Here is a 16,689-nt window from a genome sequence, read left to right on the forward strand (position 1 = left end):
ACACAAAGGATCTTGGTTTATTCTTTAAGAGAAATCATGATCCCAATATGATTGGATACACGGATGCTGGTTACTTATCTGGTCCCCATTCCAAACTGGATTTGTATTCTTACATGGAGGTACAGCTATTTCATAAAGTCTTCTAAACAGACTCTGACGGCGACCTCTACTAATCATTCTGAAATTCTTGCTCTATACGAGGCATCACATGAATGTGTATGACTTCGCAGAATGATTAACCACATACAACAGGCATGTGGTATTGGTTCGATTAAATCACCTATAATTATCTATGAAGATAATTTCGCTTATGTTACATAGATGCAAATAGGTTACATAAAGAGTAATGTCGCTAAGGACATTGCCCCTAAGCTGTTTTATCCCCATGAGTTACAAGAAAAGTGGGGAAATAAACATCTTGCAAATCACCGCATGCGATAATCTCGCTGAACTATTTACTAAGTCCTTACCAACTTCTGTGTTTCAAAAATTGGTACATGGAATTAGTATGCAACGACTTCGAGATTTGCTAGAATCAGGGGGAGACATCTCCTAAATGTTGACCTGTACTAGCATCATATTATACTCTTTTCTTTCACAAGTTTTACTTACAAGGTTTCTTGTTAAAGTTTTTAATGAGGTAATATTAACCTAAGCATGTGTCATATTTTTTATTTTCCCCACCGGGGTTTTTATGGGAAATATCAAAGACACATATTGTCCTCACAACTCATCCATGGTTTTTCCCTAAAAATGTTTTTCATGTGAGTTATCCAAGAGGCAATACCAATAATATGTTGTCACATTTTCTCCTAATTTTTCCACTGGATTTTTACAGGAGTTTTAGCGGCATATCACTTTATATTGCTCCTCATATTTTTCCTGAAAGGTTTTTGAGGAGTTATCTTTATGTCGTATCTCCAATATTTTTTTCCATTGGGGTTTTTAATGTGATACCAATGACATAGTGGTTTATTTAAATCACAAATAAATATGCTATTTTCTCCTTATTTTCCAATAAGGTTTAAATGAGTTTTTATGGCATATCATATATTCCTCAGATTTTTCCCATAGGGTTTTTCGAGGAATTTCAGCTTACAGCTGCATTGATCTTAAGGAAGATTCGATCAAGGGGGAGTGTTGTGAGTGATCTCATCCATCAAGCACAGGATTAGTGGATAGGATTAGACAGTTAGTTGTAGTCCCAAAGGGCATGTCTTTTGGGAACAGTTGTGTCCCTTCGTGACACCCCTCTACTTGTATAAATATATTTCCGAGATCAATAAAAACAATAGTTCTTTCAAATCTTGTTCATTTATATTCACGCTTTAACAGGATTTACTAGAAGAGATGTGTGCTGGGCAAAGATTGACATAGGCAAAAATTCCTTCGCTTGTTGAAGGGGCTCCCCCACCCTCAAAATTGTTGTTGTTACCATATATTACGAGGAGAGCAAAGTTTACATGCAGATAAGAGATAACATGTTCCCAGATTATATCAGATGAGCATAATTACATAAGAAGCCATATCCCAGAAGCTGAACTGCTCTACTTACTGAAAGTGGGCAACTTTTCTAATCCTCAACCTCAATTCCTGCAAGTCACCCAACAAGAGAGAAAGAACCTGCTATGGTTATTTTTCTTTTGTACAAAAAGAATTTCCACAGGATCCAAAAGTATACCCTCCACCCTCCACCCCCCACCCCCACCCCCCCACCCCCCCACCCCGACCTTCGTCCTCCCAACCTTAAACGTGTGCCTCATGGCAAATGCCAACGCGACATCCGCTTCAGCAGCTAAAACGGGCATAGCTGGTGTGCTATGTTCCTTCCAAAATTCAGTTTTGTGACTTTGTGATTTGTCCCTCAGTCTTGCTGTCCTAGGATGATGAACTGTCATCATTAGAGTTGTTCTCCCTTCGTTGTCCATACACACTTTGAACTGGCAGTGAGGTGGCTGAAATGCGGAAAGACCTGGCCGACCCAATGGCCGTTCTATCCTGCTGCAACCTGCCAACCTCCTTGCAGACATGATCCAATGTCGAGAGGAAGTCCCTTACCACCATGAATATCCTAAGAGGGTGCGCTTCCTCTTTCGAGGTGTCACCATGGAAGTACTCGGTGATGTCTTTTACTCTCACCAAGGCCCTCTTCTCCTCCCCTCTGACTTTCTCTATCTCCATCTCGGCTTTCTTCAGAAAACTTTGTATTGTTGTAAAGAACTTCTGGCCCTGAGTGCATTGCCTCTCGAGCTGCAAGACCGACTTGATCTTTTCAAGACCTGTTTCTAGCTTATTAACATAACCATGCAACACATCAAAGTCCATCATAGCTGCTTTCTTGACATTTCCTAGCTCACTGCTAAGCCCAGAGACAAGTTTCAGGCCTTGCTTCCGTAACTGCTCATCTTTAGAGCTATGAATAATCATGGCACTTTCTTTTTCTGATTTTGCATCTTCTGATCGAATGATTTCTTGGACGACAAAATGCAACAGCGTTGTTTTACCATCAGTGCCCTTGACATCAGCAAGTTTTAGGAGAGTGTCAAGCTTGAAAGCTTTTGCCTCACCCCGGTTTGTGCCAACATTCATCCGGTTCCCGGTTCTCAGCACTGCTTCGAGGAGTTTCAGGAACAACCTGCTGCCTCTAAGATCTTCGCAGGCTGCCTGAAAACAAGTGAAGAAATGTTAGGTACCTATAAGTCTAAATCTCAGTTGTGGATTGACACAGGTCAATGATAATGTTAGTAATCAAAATATTTTTTTTAGAAGGGACGGCAAAAGCTTTGCCGTATTTTTTATTAAACGGAGAAAATAAAAATACAAGGGTCGGCCCAGTTTTTTGAGTGGAAACCTGGCCAAAAAAACCACAGTAATCAAAATAATGGAAGTGAAAGAAGGATTAGTGCAGCATGGATTACCATTTTAGCGTACCTCTAGTGTCTCAAAAGATTTCATTAAGTAATTTATTTCGGTCTCAAAATTGGCTCGGTATAGCATGGCATCAACTCTCTTGAAGGCAAAAGGTATATCAAGCACAGCTTTGAGAAAGCGCTCTGCAGAACCAAGCTTCGATGCATCACCATTATAATCTCGTAGTTTGAGTTCTTCCTCTTTAGTAGGAGCCATCTTGACTAAAGTCTCCAAAAGTTCAGTCCCCAAACATTCAGCGTTGCCTGTTTGATAATACAGTAGAAATGACAAATTAATGGCCCATAAGCTCTATTTTATAGAGATTTATATTTTAAATGTCAAAACAGCTAAGACTGCAATAGGCACCAGCGTAAATCAGTAAACTGATTACGTGTAACATTCAGCCTTTCTGTGTAGAAACAGAGCAATCTGTAGAGAGAATTTGACTAAGATGCTCCATAGCTTGAGTTCAAAAGAATCATTGTCATAAAAAAAATGACTGAAAAAACAAAACCCAAAACAAGTGCTATTTTTCCTGCTTAGTTTATCTTTGGATGTCAACACTATCGCCAACATTCACTGATACCATCCCCTACAATAGATAGAAATATGGAGGATCTTTGTCCTGTAGAGATTTCATATCCTAGTAATCTGTTGAGATTTGGTTATAAAAAAACACGGTTTCTGTTAGTTTCAACACATCTTAAGTACCTGTCACTATTGAACTGCTATGACCATCAAGCTCCAAAAGGAAAAATATCATAGAAAGTTAAGAGCCACTAATATTTGAAAAGAATGTCTTACCAAAGCATCCAGATGCTGAATACCAATAACAGTCGATGATGACAAATCGAAATTGTGAATTAGAATATAGAAATGAAAAAGGAAACTCTTATCTTAGCTAGATTTTTAAAGTCATTTCAATGTTTTCTGTATCAAAACAGGGAAATTACTTTTCAGCAAGAAACATTGACCACTGAATTTATTCAAACAACAAAATCAGCGCTGCAAAGGCCCAAGGAGAAGTGTAGTGACACTCACCATCCAACAGTGCATCAGAGACCTCATCGTGTGTAACATTCAATGCACGGAGCAGGATGGCAATGTTCTGCGCTTTCTTGGGGTCGAGCACCCTCTCCTCCTGCTTGAATGGTGGAACGGTGGACTTCCTTCCCGCATCTCTCGGCGGTGCGGCTGGCGTTGAGTTGTTCATGAACAATGCCTCGATCATGTCCTCATCCAACCTGAAAGAAATGCCTCAACATCACGTATATTCACTGATATCCAGCCATTAACAGAGCATGTAGTATGAAACAAGATCTCAACTGGAATGAGCTTGACTTCAGCTGGTCCCAGACCATGGCGCGGTCGGAGGTCGCTCGCACCTTGTCCCAGTGCAGCGGCTTCAGCTTCGGCCGCGGCTCGCCGTTGCCAACGATACCGTCTGCCACGTCATCCTGTTTACGCATTGACGCGCTCCCGATACTATCCTCTGCCGTTGCAGCCGTGATCGGCATCGGCATGGCAATGCGGGGGCCCTCAGGTGGCAACGGCTTGAGCAACCGGCGGCGCGACGTCGGTTCAGAAGGCGGCTGCGCGGGCTTCGGTTGGGTATTAGATGGAATCATTGGTGGCAGCGGCGGCGGAGGAGGAGGTTTTGGAGCTGTGATAGACTTCGGCGGTGGCGGTGGAGGAGGTGGTGGCGGCGGCGGCGCTGCTTTGGGTGGTTGCACCGACCGCGGGGACGGCGAGATCACCTGTTTGATGTCAGGGGTCGAGCCGGCAGAGAAGCGCGTGCGTGGGGGCGTACGGCGGGACCGCGCAGGGGGCGGTGTCGGTGCAGCAATGGCCGCGACCGGAGGAAAGCAGTCGCTGGTGAGGCTGGGGAGGCTTCGGCGGGACGCGGTGGTGGTGGTGGGCGGGCTGGACGCGCTGGCCTCACTCCACGTTTCGCCGCCATCCCCGCCGGCGCCGGAGCGCTGGCGCGGCGTGTAGTAGGCATCGTCGTCAGAGGAGCCCACTGTGGCCGCGCGGCGCAGCGGCGGGAGCGGCCGGAGCTCCGGGCTCGGGTGGTCGGTGGGCTCGTCGCGGCCCACCCCGCGGCGCGCGCGCTCGGTGCGCAGCTTGAGGTACGGGGACCCAACGAGATCGGCGGCGGTGGGCCCGTGGTGGCGGCCGGGCGTGGTGGGCTCCACCGTGCCGACGTAGAGGAAGTCGGCGGCCGAGGGCGCAGAGTGGTGGCGCGCGGACCCGCGGTCGGGGCCGAGCAGCTTCTGCGAGTCCCCGCGGCGGCGCGCGCGGCCCGCGATGAGGAACGCGCACGCGAAGGCCAGCAGCGCGATGGCCGCGGCCACGGCCGCCCCCGCCGCGACGATGGTCCCTTTCGCAGGGCCGCCGTGGTGGCCGCCATCACCAGACCCTGACGAGGAGCTCGGGACGTTGGCGGCGACGGTGGTCGGCGTCGAGGACGTCGTCGCCGTGCCTCCGCCGCCAGCAGGCGCCGTCGGTGGCGCCGGAGGGAAGAAGTCGCCAGGAGGCCCGTCCGGCGTCGCCGGGTCGGAGGCGAAGTCCGGCGCCGGCGGAGGCGGCGGCGTCCACTCGATTGGGAACAATGGCTGGTGGAGCACCCGCCTGGCCCCGCCTCCGCCGACATCGCCGGGCGACGCCGACGCCGCGGCCGCTGGCGAGAGACGGCAACACAGCAGCAACACGGCGCACGCTGGTAGCAGCGTGACGGTAGTGGGAGGCATTGGGTGTGCGGGAGAAGAAGAAGAAGAAAAAGATGAACCGATCGGCCGCGGCTTCGGCTTTCTAGAGCGGGAGTGAGGGTGAGGGGAGAGGGAGCGTGGGAAGGGGAGTGGACGCCGCCATTTTTGGTTCCGGGGCAGTAACATGCATTGCTTCCATCGGCGGAGGAGATCAACCGTCCCGCTCACACGTGGCGCGGGAATCTGCGGCTTTCCGTTTGCTTCTTCCTCTCTTTCTTCCCCCTGTCTTTGGATCCCACTCGCTCTGAAGAAAAGGAGATCCAATCAGAAACTAGAAGAAATTTCGGTGGTTGTCATGCACAACTATACAAGAACCGTCGAACTGACGAAGGAAAGAAGGTTCATTGACACACACTTTTGGTTGAAAAATGGGGATTCTTTTGCGGTGCCTTTGCAAATTCGGGGCGCATTAAAATACAGGTGATGGAAGGTTGGTGCTTGGTTCGTCGAGGAGGCAAGAAAATATTCCACAATGGGGGCAGTAAACACATGCTGAAATGGAACCTGATTCTTTGCTTGCCAACAAACTCGATGTGGTTGATCTTCAAGGCAGAAAAGGTCTACTATGTGAACACTCAGTACGGTCTGTTCGCTTGTCTGAATTCTGGAGGAATCTGTATGATTTGGAGGAATGCTGGAGGAATTTGTGAGAGAAAAACACTGTTTCGGATGAAAAAATAAACGGATCAAGCTGGATTTAAGGGCACGTCTTTACTGGCTTAAATATTCTCCATGGGCTTCATGAGTTCTCTGTGGTACAACTCTACATGTACGCTGCTATGGATGATCATGAGCATGAGCATGAGCATGCTACTATGCTAGTACAGTAACATAGAGAGGTACTACTATGACATGTGGTCCTGGGCCGGCTCTCTTGTTAGTTAGCATAGGATTTTCATTCCACTGACGTGTGGGGCTCGGTGACAGTACAAGGCCACGCCCTTCCTGCTCCAGGCATGCTGCAACTGCAACGCACCTGCCCGGGTCGCCATCCGCGAGCTGCCGCGAACAACTGCAAACAGCACGGAGAGCCGAGGAGGACGAGGAGGCAGATCTGTCCCACACGCACGGCCGCGTCGCGTTCCCGCTCCCGGTGGTACGCATGCAGCAGCTGCCGTTCCACGCCTCGCCTGCCGTTCCAGCTGCCGTTCCGTTCGCCTTGGCCGCGCCCACGCCAACGCCAACGCATTATCACTGCTGCCTCGCTGCTGTAGCTACCGCCGTTGCTTTAGCAATGCCGCGGCGTGAACCGCAATGATCAAAAGCTGCGTCGCGCGAAAGGCGATGGTGGTATTGTGTCGTTGATGCTAGCAGGGGAGGGCGGGCCAAGCTTGCTTATCAGTATTCATATTCAGTGCTGCTCCTATTTCTCTCTTTTATATATATAAAAAACCATCAGGCGCTGTTGCTCTTGCATCATTGTATCATTCCGCCTAGTTGGGCATGGATCTTCGAGTGCTTTACTCGCTTTCCTAGTGCTAGCTTAGCTTTAATCCAAAGTGTTTTACGGTGGGGAAGGACAACAATGGAGGATGCCTGCCGGTGCCGGATGCCCATGCCCCATGCCCCCTGCCCTGACCTGGCTTGCTCGAGTGCTCCTCGCTCTCTACTCGGATAGAGAGATTGTTTGTTGTGTCTTCGGCCGGCGGCCGGCGGCTTCTCTTTTGTCCGCTTTAGTTTAGTGGTAAACTAGTAGCGGTATGCCTGGTGCACGATGATTTGTATAATTGGCACGTCATGCATCTGCTTTGGCTGGGATCACGTGGAAAGCGCCCAGAACCCGGAGCGCAGCGCACTGTCTGCCCCGTCCTCTCGCCTCTCGGTCGGCTACGGGACGGGACGACCGGACGACGGCCGGTGCATTCCATTTCTTGCTTGCCGCTCCGTCACGCTGCGAGAGACTTTTTATATTCATTCTAAATGTTAAGAATAGAGATTTTAGTGAAAAATTACTCTTCAACAACTTATTTAAATGGTTATCTAAATATAATCATCTTTTATTTTGAATTTTTCGCTAACTAAAAATAGAAGACAACAATGACTCTCTAGAGTACGTATGAGATATAGAAGAACTGTTGAAGAATTAAAAAATATAGAAAATGGTTCTCTACATCATAATTTAGAAATTGAGATTTAAAAAAGCTACTAGAGATGCTCGCCAAACTGCCAACCGTACGTTAGCAATATTCCTCGCTGAACATTGTTCTAGTGGCGTAGAACACCTAGAGTAGTGTAGTAGTAGTACTGAGTGAATGTACTAGAGGGTAAAATCGTGCGAGAGAATAAAAACGGTGAAACGTGAGTGGAGACCTGGAGAGCCCAGAAATAAACAGTCTGGGCTTATGAACTATGGTTTATTAGTCGACGAATAATATTTTTCTCTTACACTAAACTAGTTAATAGTACTTTTAGTTATGGTTTATAAGTCCCTAAACGAACAGGGCGAATAACACGCACTGGCATCTGCACAGAACGTGGGATACAGACATACAGTGGCGTATATACTCCTATATATACTATATAGTCTATAATACTACAACTTGAGGGATGGTGGTCTCGTGCTCAGGGTGTGATTGGTTGCGCGTGTGAAGGGTAGGGCTGGAACGCCTTAAATCTGCACGTTGATTAGGGGACACACGTAGGCCCGTTCAATCCCGTTTTCTATCCTCCCGTGACTAGGTTATTGATGATCCATATGCCCAACGGGTCACAAGAATTTCTTAACCCCGCGTGCCCTTAAACCTGGCTTGATCCGTTTCTTTTTCATCCGGAACAGTGTTTTCCTCCCATAAATTTCTCCAGAATTCCTTTAAGCGAACGGGACCAAAGAAGGGACCGATCGACCAAAATCAAATGGTCCTAAGCTGGCCTTAGCTCTTGGTTGCTTATTACTTCGTTAGATTGCAAATCTAAGCCTATCCAGATTTGTCACATTTATTGAGCTTCGATCATTAACTAATAAATATCTACAAAAATATGGATGTTGGTGATATTTTTATAAACTTGGCAAATTCGTCGAAATTTGGACTTAGGACAAATGTTAGGCCTCTTTAGTACATTTTGGAGAGGAGGGAGTCATTTGCGAGACCTTCGTTTTGTTCTGCTATCAACCAGTGGCAGACCTAAATGGTGATCATGGTGGGCATTGTCATTCCCTAAAAACTGCCAGTGATTACCGACAAACTATAGCCTTCTCTTTTCCCACTTCTCCTCTAGGTTCCTCTAATCCCCTGAAGAGCAAGCTACACGCCCTATCAGATTCTAGGATTGCTGGATTGATTGTGGAGAAGTAATGCAGACATTGCATTATGTATTTTTTCTATAGAATTATTGTAATTAACTACATCTGTTCTATAGGATGCAATTCTAGAGTAGTGTTCAATCAGACCCTCTTTTTAACAGTGGCGGAGCCAAGGCCCGGCCACCCTGGGCCGGTGCCCGAGCTCGATCACCTGGTGAACACATACGTACACTATACCTATACTATACTGGTAGCTGCAACGTATGCAGAGCTGCTGGTGATCGTCTCTCTCTCTCTCTCTATGCCCGATCACACGTGCATATGGTGAGTTGGTGACACTGGTGAAGAAATACATTTAAAATAGTGTAGTGGAGATCATACGTCATTTTAATGCATGCTGTGGAGTGCGCGTGTCAAGAAAAAGGAAAATGAAGAAGGAACTAGGAGGACAGATCATGGAAGGATTTCGCACCGATGAATTCTTTAGGCCAGCACATCAAGCAGATTGCTTTGCTAATTAGGAGGAGGAGCTATGCAGGCGGTAATTAGTGGTAGACGTTAGGACCCACTATACTAGCCAAACCTGTACTAGGGAGATGGATTAGCTTAAAATTATTGTGGTTCTCTAATTTTGCTTTCATGTACAATGCTCTATATTGTGTGTTAGGTTCCGTTTGATAGGGCTCCAGCTCCGGCTCCGGCTTCTCGCGAATCCTTAGAAAAAGCCTTGCTAAACGGGCATCTACAAAAGGGCACGTTACAAGAAACCCAAAGAAGCTAGAGTCATTTTTTATAGAGGGGCTGGAGCCATAGAAATAGAGTATGTCTACTCTACAAACGTGTGTTTTAGCACAAGTCAACGTATGGTTGTTGGCTGCATATAAAACACACAGATTCCAACACAGAAAAAACCATGTGTTTTTGGACTAGCTAGCACATGGTTGTTGTATGTCTAAGAAACACACGAATTGAAACACGGGAAAAAACGTGTGTTTTAGGAGAACGTAACACACAAATTCTATCAGACAAACAAGGCCCACGACTCTATTGTTTTTGTCTTTTGTTGTTGTCTTCTGTCCAAGTTTTGTGTGGTTGTCTTCTATCCAAGTAAAGAGTAAGTTAGCCCAGAGCCCAATAACTAAGAAGACAGAGAGGCCCACTAAAGATGTGCCAGCACATAAGCCCAAAAACAACAATCGATATACTTGGGAAACAAGCAGAGCAAATAGGGGGAAGCCTCTGCCCTGCGTGGAGATCAGATCTCTGTGTGGGGGCAAACAGAGCACTGCTCTGCGTGCAGATCAGATCAGATCCCCCATGCAGAGCAGGGGAAAGGAGAAAACAACCAGCAGATCAAAGATGAAGATCTCCTCTGCGTGGGGGCAAGTAGAGCAGAGGAAAGGGGCAAGCAACCAACAGATTAAAGGGGAACCACTAACCTCAACAGCCAAGGTAAGCACATCGACTTTCTCATGAAGATGTAATCCAAAACTGCTAGTATTTATTGTAACCAAATTCAGGAATCAGAATTACAGATTTATAAATTAAGGAACTCAGGAAACAAAAATACAGAATACCAAAAAACAAATTGCACATTTTAAATAGTGCAACTAGTATTTGCTGCTAATGCAATTATACTGATTAACCAAGCATTTTTGGATGTTGCAACCAAGGGGGTGAGAACAGCCCAAACACACTACAATGAGCTGCAAGAAGCAGCTGTGAACTCTGAATGTGGCAAACTATTGAAAGGATCAAGATGCCCAAGAGGGGAGGGTGAATTTGGCTAATTCTAAATTTTCTTGCAATAATTAAATCCTATGGTTAGCCTAATTAACCCCTTGTGCCTAGAAAAGTATTTCTATTAATCTAACACACAAAGGACTTGTAACCTATATTCCAAACTTACTCTAGCATGGCAATTTTATGAATGTAAAAACAAGTATTGAATTGCTCAAAGTAAATGCTCAAAGTAAATAGAGAGATAGAGGAACATGATAATATTTTGCCGAGGTATCGGAGAGTCGCCACTCCCCACTAGTCCTCGTTGGAGCACCCGCGCAAGGGTGTAGCTCCCCCTTGATCCGCACAAGGATCAAGTGCTCTCTATGGGTTGATTCTTCGACACTCCGTCGCGGTGAATCATCCACAACCGCTCACAACTTGAGTTGGGTCACCCACAAGCTCCGCCGGGTGATCACCAAGCTCCTAATCACCACCAAGCCATCTAGGTGATGGCGATCACCAAGAGTAACAAGCACGAACTCTCACTTGACCACGCAAAGCCTAATGAGAACGGTGGATGCATACTTTGCTACTCTTGATTCACTAATGAGGCTACTCTCTTGGATTCTCAAATCTCAATCACCTCACTAGGACCTTGCTCTTCTTGGCACTCACAAACGTGTTTCTCAGCTGTTGGAATGAGCAAAAGTAACTCCACACACGAGTGGAGCTTCTATTTATAACATGGGCTAAAAAACGAACCGTTATGTACCTCTGCGGGGTGACCGGACGCTTCGGTCATGTTGACCGGCGCTCCGGCCAGTTCAACACGCACACCAGTGTTTAAGTGTTGACCGGACGCTGGCAGCGTCCGATCATCACTGACCGAACGCGTCCGGTCGTATTTAACCCTCACTGGAACCTTACTGTACTCGACCGGACGCTGAACCCCCAAGGTCCGGTCAGTACTGACCGGACGCGTCCGGTCACAGATTTACTCTTCTACAACCTTACTGGAGTCAACCGAACGCTGGACCTCAGCGTCCGGTCACTTGACCACTCAACATCCGGTCACGCCAGACGTAATCTCCTTGGTCAAATGAACTGACCGGACTCTGCAGCCAGCGTCCGGTCAGTACTTGACCCTCTATTCACTTCCACTCTCGATCATATGTGAATAAAGTTTGCTCCAAAGGATTTTAGGCAAATGTAGGAGCTACCTAGCGCTAGTTTTGACAAGTGTGCACCACACCTAACTTACTAGACTCACCTAGGTCAAGCTACCCGTCCATACCCCCCTTAATAGTACGGCCAAAGGAAAAAACCAAGTCCTAAACTACTCTAAGTGTCTCTCCAACTCCAATCGACACTTAGAACTAGTCATCCTTAACCTTATCGTCCATCCTTTGAAACCGAAACAATTTCCATCATAGGGGCATGACCACCTCGATTGCCTAATTGATCTCCATTACCATGACCTAACTTAAATTGCCTCTGCAAAACACACATTAGTCATAGTAATCTTGTATTGTCATTAATCACCGAAACACAACTAGGGGCCTAGATGCTTTCAATCTCCCCCTTTTTGGTGATTGATGACAATACCACCTCGAGTATGTGAAAGAGTTGAGGTTTTTAACATGCTTGGATCATATAAGCTTTTGTTAATAAGAACAAGAGAGTTAGGCAAGCTTATATGACCCAAGCCAACATAATGTACTCAAAGGATATGAAATAAGTATGAGTACAAGTAATAAAGCTCATTTGCATCGGAGTATAAACGCGGAAGTAGGGCAAATGAGCATAACACAAGTGATATGACATATAACACATGTCATATATCACAATCACGTAGATATCACTATCACATAGATATAATAGTATGCATGAAAGTAAACACACGAATGCATAATAGTAATAGTGTATCACACAAATAAAACTCCAAATGTATATAATAGACTAATAGCTAACTAGGCTCCCCCTAAAAGTCGCTTCCCCTGAGTCTACATACTCGAACCCTCTCCCCCTTTGGCGTCAAACACCAAAACCTAAGGGTTGGTCGACGGGGCTGCAGCGGATGAGCCGGGCGCTGAGGTATGAGGAGCAAGCTGAAACTGGGCGCCATCATCATCTGACCCTGAGCTCTGTACTGACTGACCCTCTGTGGCTAGAAGCATCACTGAAGCGGTCTGGGTCTGAGCTAGGGCAGGTGTAGCCTGTGATGTTGCTGGTATGTCTATCGTAGGATCTGAAGATGCGATAGAAGAAGGGACCCTCTGAGTAGTCACGGCGATGGGAGCTGCTGTAGAGGGACCTAGGGCATGCATATGTGGTGGTGTAGGCATCCCTATCAACTCGCTAAAAGATGCTCTAAGACTCCTGGAGACTGACATGTCAGGCACAAATAGCGAGGATGACTGATCCGGTGTGAAGCCCGTCTGAAATGATGTGAACTGCGGGGCTACCACTAGCGAGGATAACCACTGGGACACCTATACTGTGGGAGAAGAAAATTGAGCTGGAGGCTGTCCCTGACTCTGAGGCCCACTAGGCTGTACTGCTAGAGTCATCATAGTGGTAACAGGCTGACCAATCTGGGGCGAAGGCTGTGGCTATGGGGCCCCAATGGCTGTCACTACATGCTGCATGAATCCCAAAAGCTGCTGCTGCATGAGTAACTGCTGCTGATGCATCTGCTGCTGCTGCTACTGGAGGACCTGTTGCTATCGCTGGAACTCATCCTGATGAGTCTGAAACTATGCAAAGTTAGCAGCGGTCTCCTAAGCCTGTCTAGCCTGATCCTGCTGCATCCGCTCAAGGATAGCAATCAAAGCGGGGTCCGTCTGTGGTGTAGGTGGAGCGGAGCTAGAACTACCAGCCTCTGCATCATGTCTGCATGGAGGCATCTGAGGAATAGGCTGGTAGTAATCGTCTGAGCTGTCACTAGGCTCGCTCACCTCCTACTGTGCCTCAAGCTGCTCCTCCTCAGTAGCTGCTATGCCTCTAATGATCTCATCCTGCTGAGCTATAGACTCAGGTATATCTAGACGACGGCAAGGCTGACTGGGTACCTATGGCGTGCTATGCCTGATCCTCTATGCCATGTTATAAGCAGGAAACTCGGTGGTGGCACCTCTGTACTCTACAACCATCTCTGGTGACCTAACTATCACTGCCTTGAGGATAATGAAAGTGATCTAGTGAGCATAGGGTAGCTGCCTGTGACCCTTGAAGCCCTCAGCTATCGTGTCCTCCATCTCAGACAAAAGAAGATCCCAAATATCGAACATTGTCTGCTACATCAGGGCGTTGAGGAGCCATAGCTGGATACGAGTCAAGCCCTCTCTGTATCCCATCCTAGGAAGCAGTGTCCTCCTCATAATAGCCTCTAGTACTCGAGCAGTTGGAGTAAGGTCACTAGGGTTCCTGTGCGAGCCCTCGCCAAAAGGCTCCTTGAAGCAGTGGCGAACCAAGTCCGTAGGGGGCACATTGCCACCATGAGGACGCCTAGGAGGCTCTATCTATCCATAATAGACCTCATGTAACCTGACGGGCTACTCCTGTAGCCTCAGTATCTCCCTGACCCTCTGACTCATCAGTCGGTAGTCTCTGCCTCTGAATGCAAAGTGAATATATCTATGGTGTGGGTCAATATAGAGAGAAGCATAGAACTGACGAACCCAAGATGGAACATATAATCGTATCCGTCCAATCAAATCTATCAACCCCGGTAGATATGCAAGGTAGGGGTGAATATGCTCTCCAGCTGCTGCTGCTATAGCCTCAATGCTACAGACTCTCTGAGATCTAAAGACTGCTCCACTATTCAGATATGCATTGTAGAAATCTTCCTAGAGCGGTGTGTAGAATCCCTTAGATGCTCTCTCATCCCTCCTTGGAGGAAACCATACATCAAACTCTACAAACCTCAGCTGCTGAACCTGCTTGGCCATGGTGGCTCTCAAGTCAAGGTGGGTCACTGGAGGTGGATCCTGTGGTCTAGGTGGTGGACGCAATCCCCTTCGCTGTGTCGGCGGCCTCGGTGAGACAAGAACACGGGTATGATCAGAGTGACGTAGCTGTGGCTGGGTTGCTTGCTTGGTCTCCTCGGCCTGCTAGACCTACTCACCCTCCTAAGACTACTGTGATGGCTGTCCCTCCTATGTCTCCTGAGCTGGCTAAGGCTCTTGAGTCTGCTGTGGCTCCCCCTAAGGCTGAGGATCCACAATGGGAAGACATCGTCCTGCCATCATGACAGTCCCAGGTGGACTACCATGAAGACGCTCAATATGCTCAAGTCTGCCCTGTGCCTTTGGTGACAGATGATCTGTAATAACAACTCCACTATGAGCTCCTCCTCTCTTGGCATGCTCTGCGGCCTCAGCGACTGCAGCTGCTCTGGCTATCTTTGCATCAGGGTACTTGCGCTTCTTTGATGCAACCTTCTTCGTTGCCTTGCCTTTAGGACCTATAGGCAGGCGAGGCAGAGGCCTCCAATCGTCATCTCCTGGACCACCACCAACATTCTTGGTGCGAGCCATCTGATCTGACTAGAACCACTGCCACTGATAGGAAACAACTGCCTCTAACACTTTCGAGGCTTAGCCTCGATCCGTACTCACGAGCTTGGCTCTGAGTTAACTGTCAACTGCAACTGACACCTCGACGACACCGACTCGCTGCATGATAGAATAGATAGATATACGAGTAAATACGATATTTCTAATAGATGTGAAACCCTAAGAGAGCAAGCAATATAGGTACAAAATTGAAGCGACTGGCTTGCTACCTAACGAACCGATGATCCGAAAAGGAGAGAAGTGACTCGTGGGGGAACCACCGAATTGACTAGGGTTAGGGTCCCGATTTGACGAAGATCAGCGACGCAATGTGAGTCGACGCGAGGATTTGCAGTGGATGCACTGGCACGGAGCTATGGCGCTGCCCTAGGGTTCAGGCAATGCTAGAGCAGAGGCACGGTGGAGGGCGGCACTGGTGAGAAGCTTTGCGCGGTGAGGCTTGAGCAGCGCGGGACATGGAGGCTAGGGCACGGCGCGGCGGCGAGCACGAGCGCGGCGTGGGCTGAGGCGAGCGAGGCTTGGCTCGGGTGGCGTAGGAAGTCACGGGCGGCACGCGAAGCTACGGTGGAGCGAAGAGGGGCTGCAGAGAGCGGGTCATGACGGTGGTGGAAGCAGCACGGCCGCGATTTGGGGCTTGTGGTGTTGATGTCGGCGCGGGCAAAGATGGATTAGGTCAAAACACTGGTGATTAGATTAAATACGGTGGCCCCCCAAGTCAGAAAAGGAAACGGAGATAAAAATCCTGATGCCGCATGAAATCTACTGACCGGACGCTCTGGTGGTAGCGACCGGACGCTACCACCCAGCGTCCAGTCGATTCCAGAGAGGTCCAATTTCTCTGGAATCGTGTCCGGACACGTCCGGTGGACACCAACCGGACGCAGCCAGAGTCCGATCAACTTAGCCTTCGTCTTCTTCACATGACCGAACACTGAGACGTCTTCTGACCGGACGCTGAAAGATAGAGTCTGGTCACTCCTTCGCAGCGAGTTCACCTCTTGTGAACTGACCGGACGCTGGACATCAGAGTCCGGTGCAGCATCCGGTCACTCTTTTCCAGCAAGTCTTCAATGTTCCTTCGCGCTGCCTGTTCCCAATCAAGTCCCAACTGAATAAGACTCAAATAAACACCAATTAGGACTGATGTGAGTGACATCTCTCAAACCCTCATATTTTTCAAAATATTTTGCCTTAGGCTATAATTCTTTTTAAGAAAATAGACAATAAGAGGGCAAATGGAACAAAACGACAAAACAACATCCATGCATATGCAATACTTGTAAGTAAATCTAGTTGCTTGTCAAGTTTGATCCAAGGTTAAGCTTCTTCACACGCTTTTCGGCGGTTATCTTAACCATGTTAGACAAGCCCTATATGCATTTCCAAAAATTAATCATGTTGTATATTACAATGAAAGCAAGGGACAACACAAGCTCATCTTTTAGTGAAGTTACTAAAATCAAGT

General features: G+C 47.7%; 1 protein-coding gene across 1 annotated transcript; it reads right to left on the reverse strand.

Annotated features, from left to right (window-relative positions):
* Nucleotides 1–1,732: 1,732 nt before the first annotated feature.
* On the reverse strand, nt 1,733–6,136 carry LOC136504603 (formin-like protein 8). The gene is made up of 5 exons (XM_066499563.1): nt 6,034–6,136; nt 4,237–5,922; nt 3,952–4,154; nt 2,932–3,173; nt 1,733–2,664 (listed from the first exon to the last, which is right to left on the reverse strand). Exons 2-5 carry the CDS (start codon nt 5,802–5,804, stop codon nt 1,879–1,881), a joined length of 2,799 nt encoding a protein of 932 aa, XP_066355660.1. The 5' UTR covers nt 5,805–5,922; nt 6,034–6,136; the 3' UTR covers nt 1,733–1,878.
* Between the last annotated feature and the right edge of the window lie 10,553 nt (nt 6,137–16,689).

Source organism: Miscanthus floridulus, chromosome 1 (genome assembly GCF_019320115.1).
Source record: "Miscanthus floridulus cultivar M001 chromosome 1, ASM1932011v1, whole genome shotgun sequence".
NCBI classification, from domain to species: Eukaryota; Viridiplantae; Streptophyta; class Magnoliopsida; order Poales; family Poaceae; genus Miscanthus; species Miscanthus floridulus.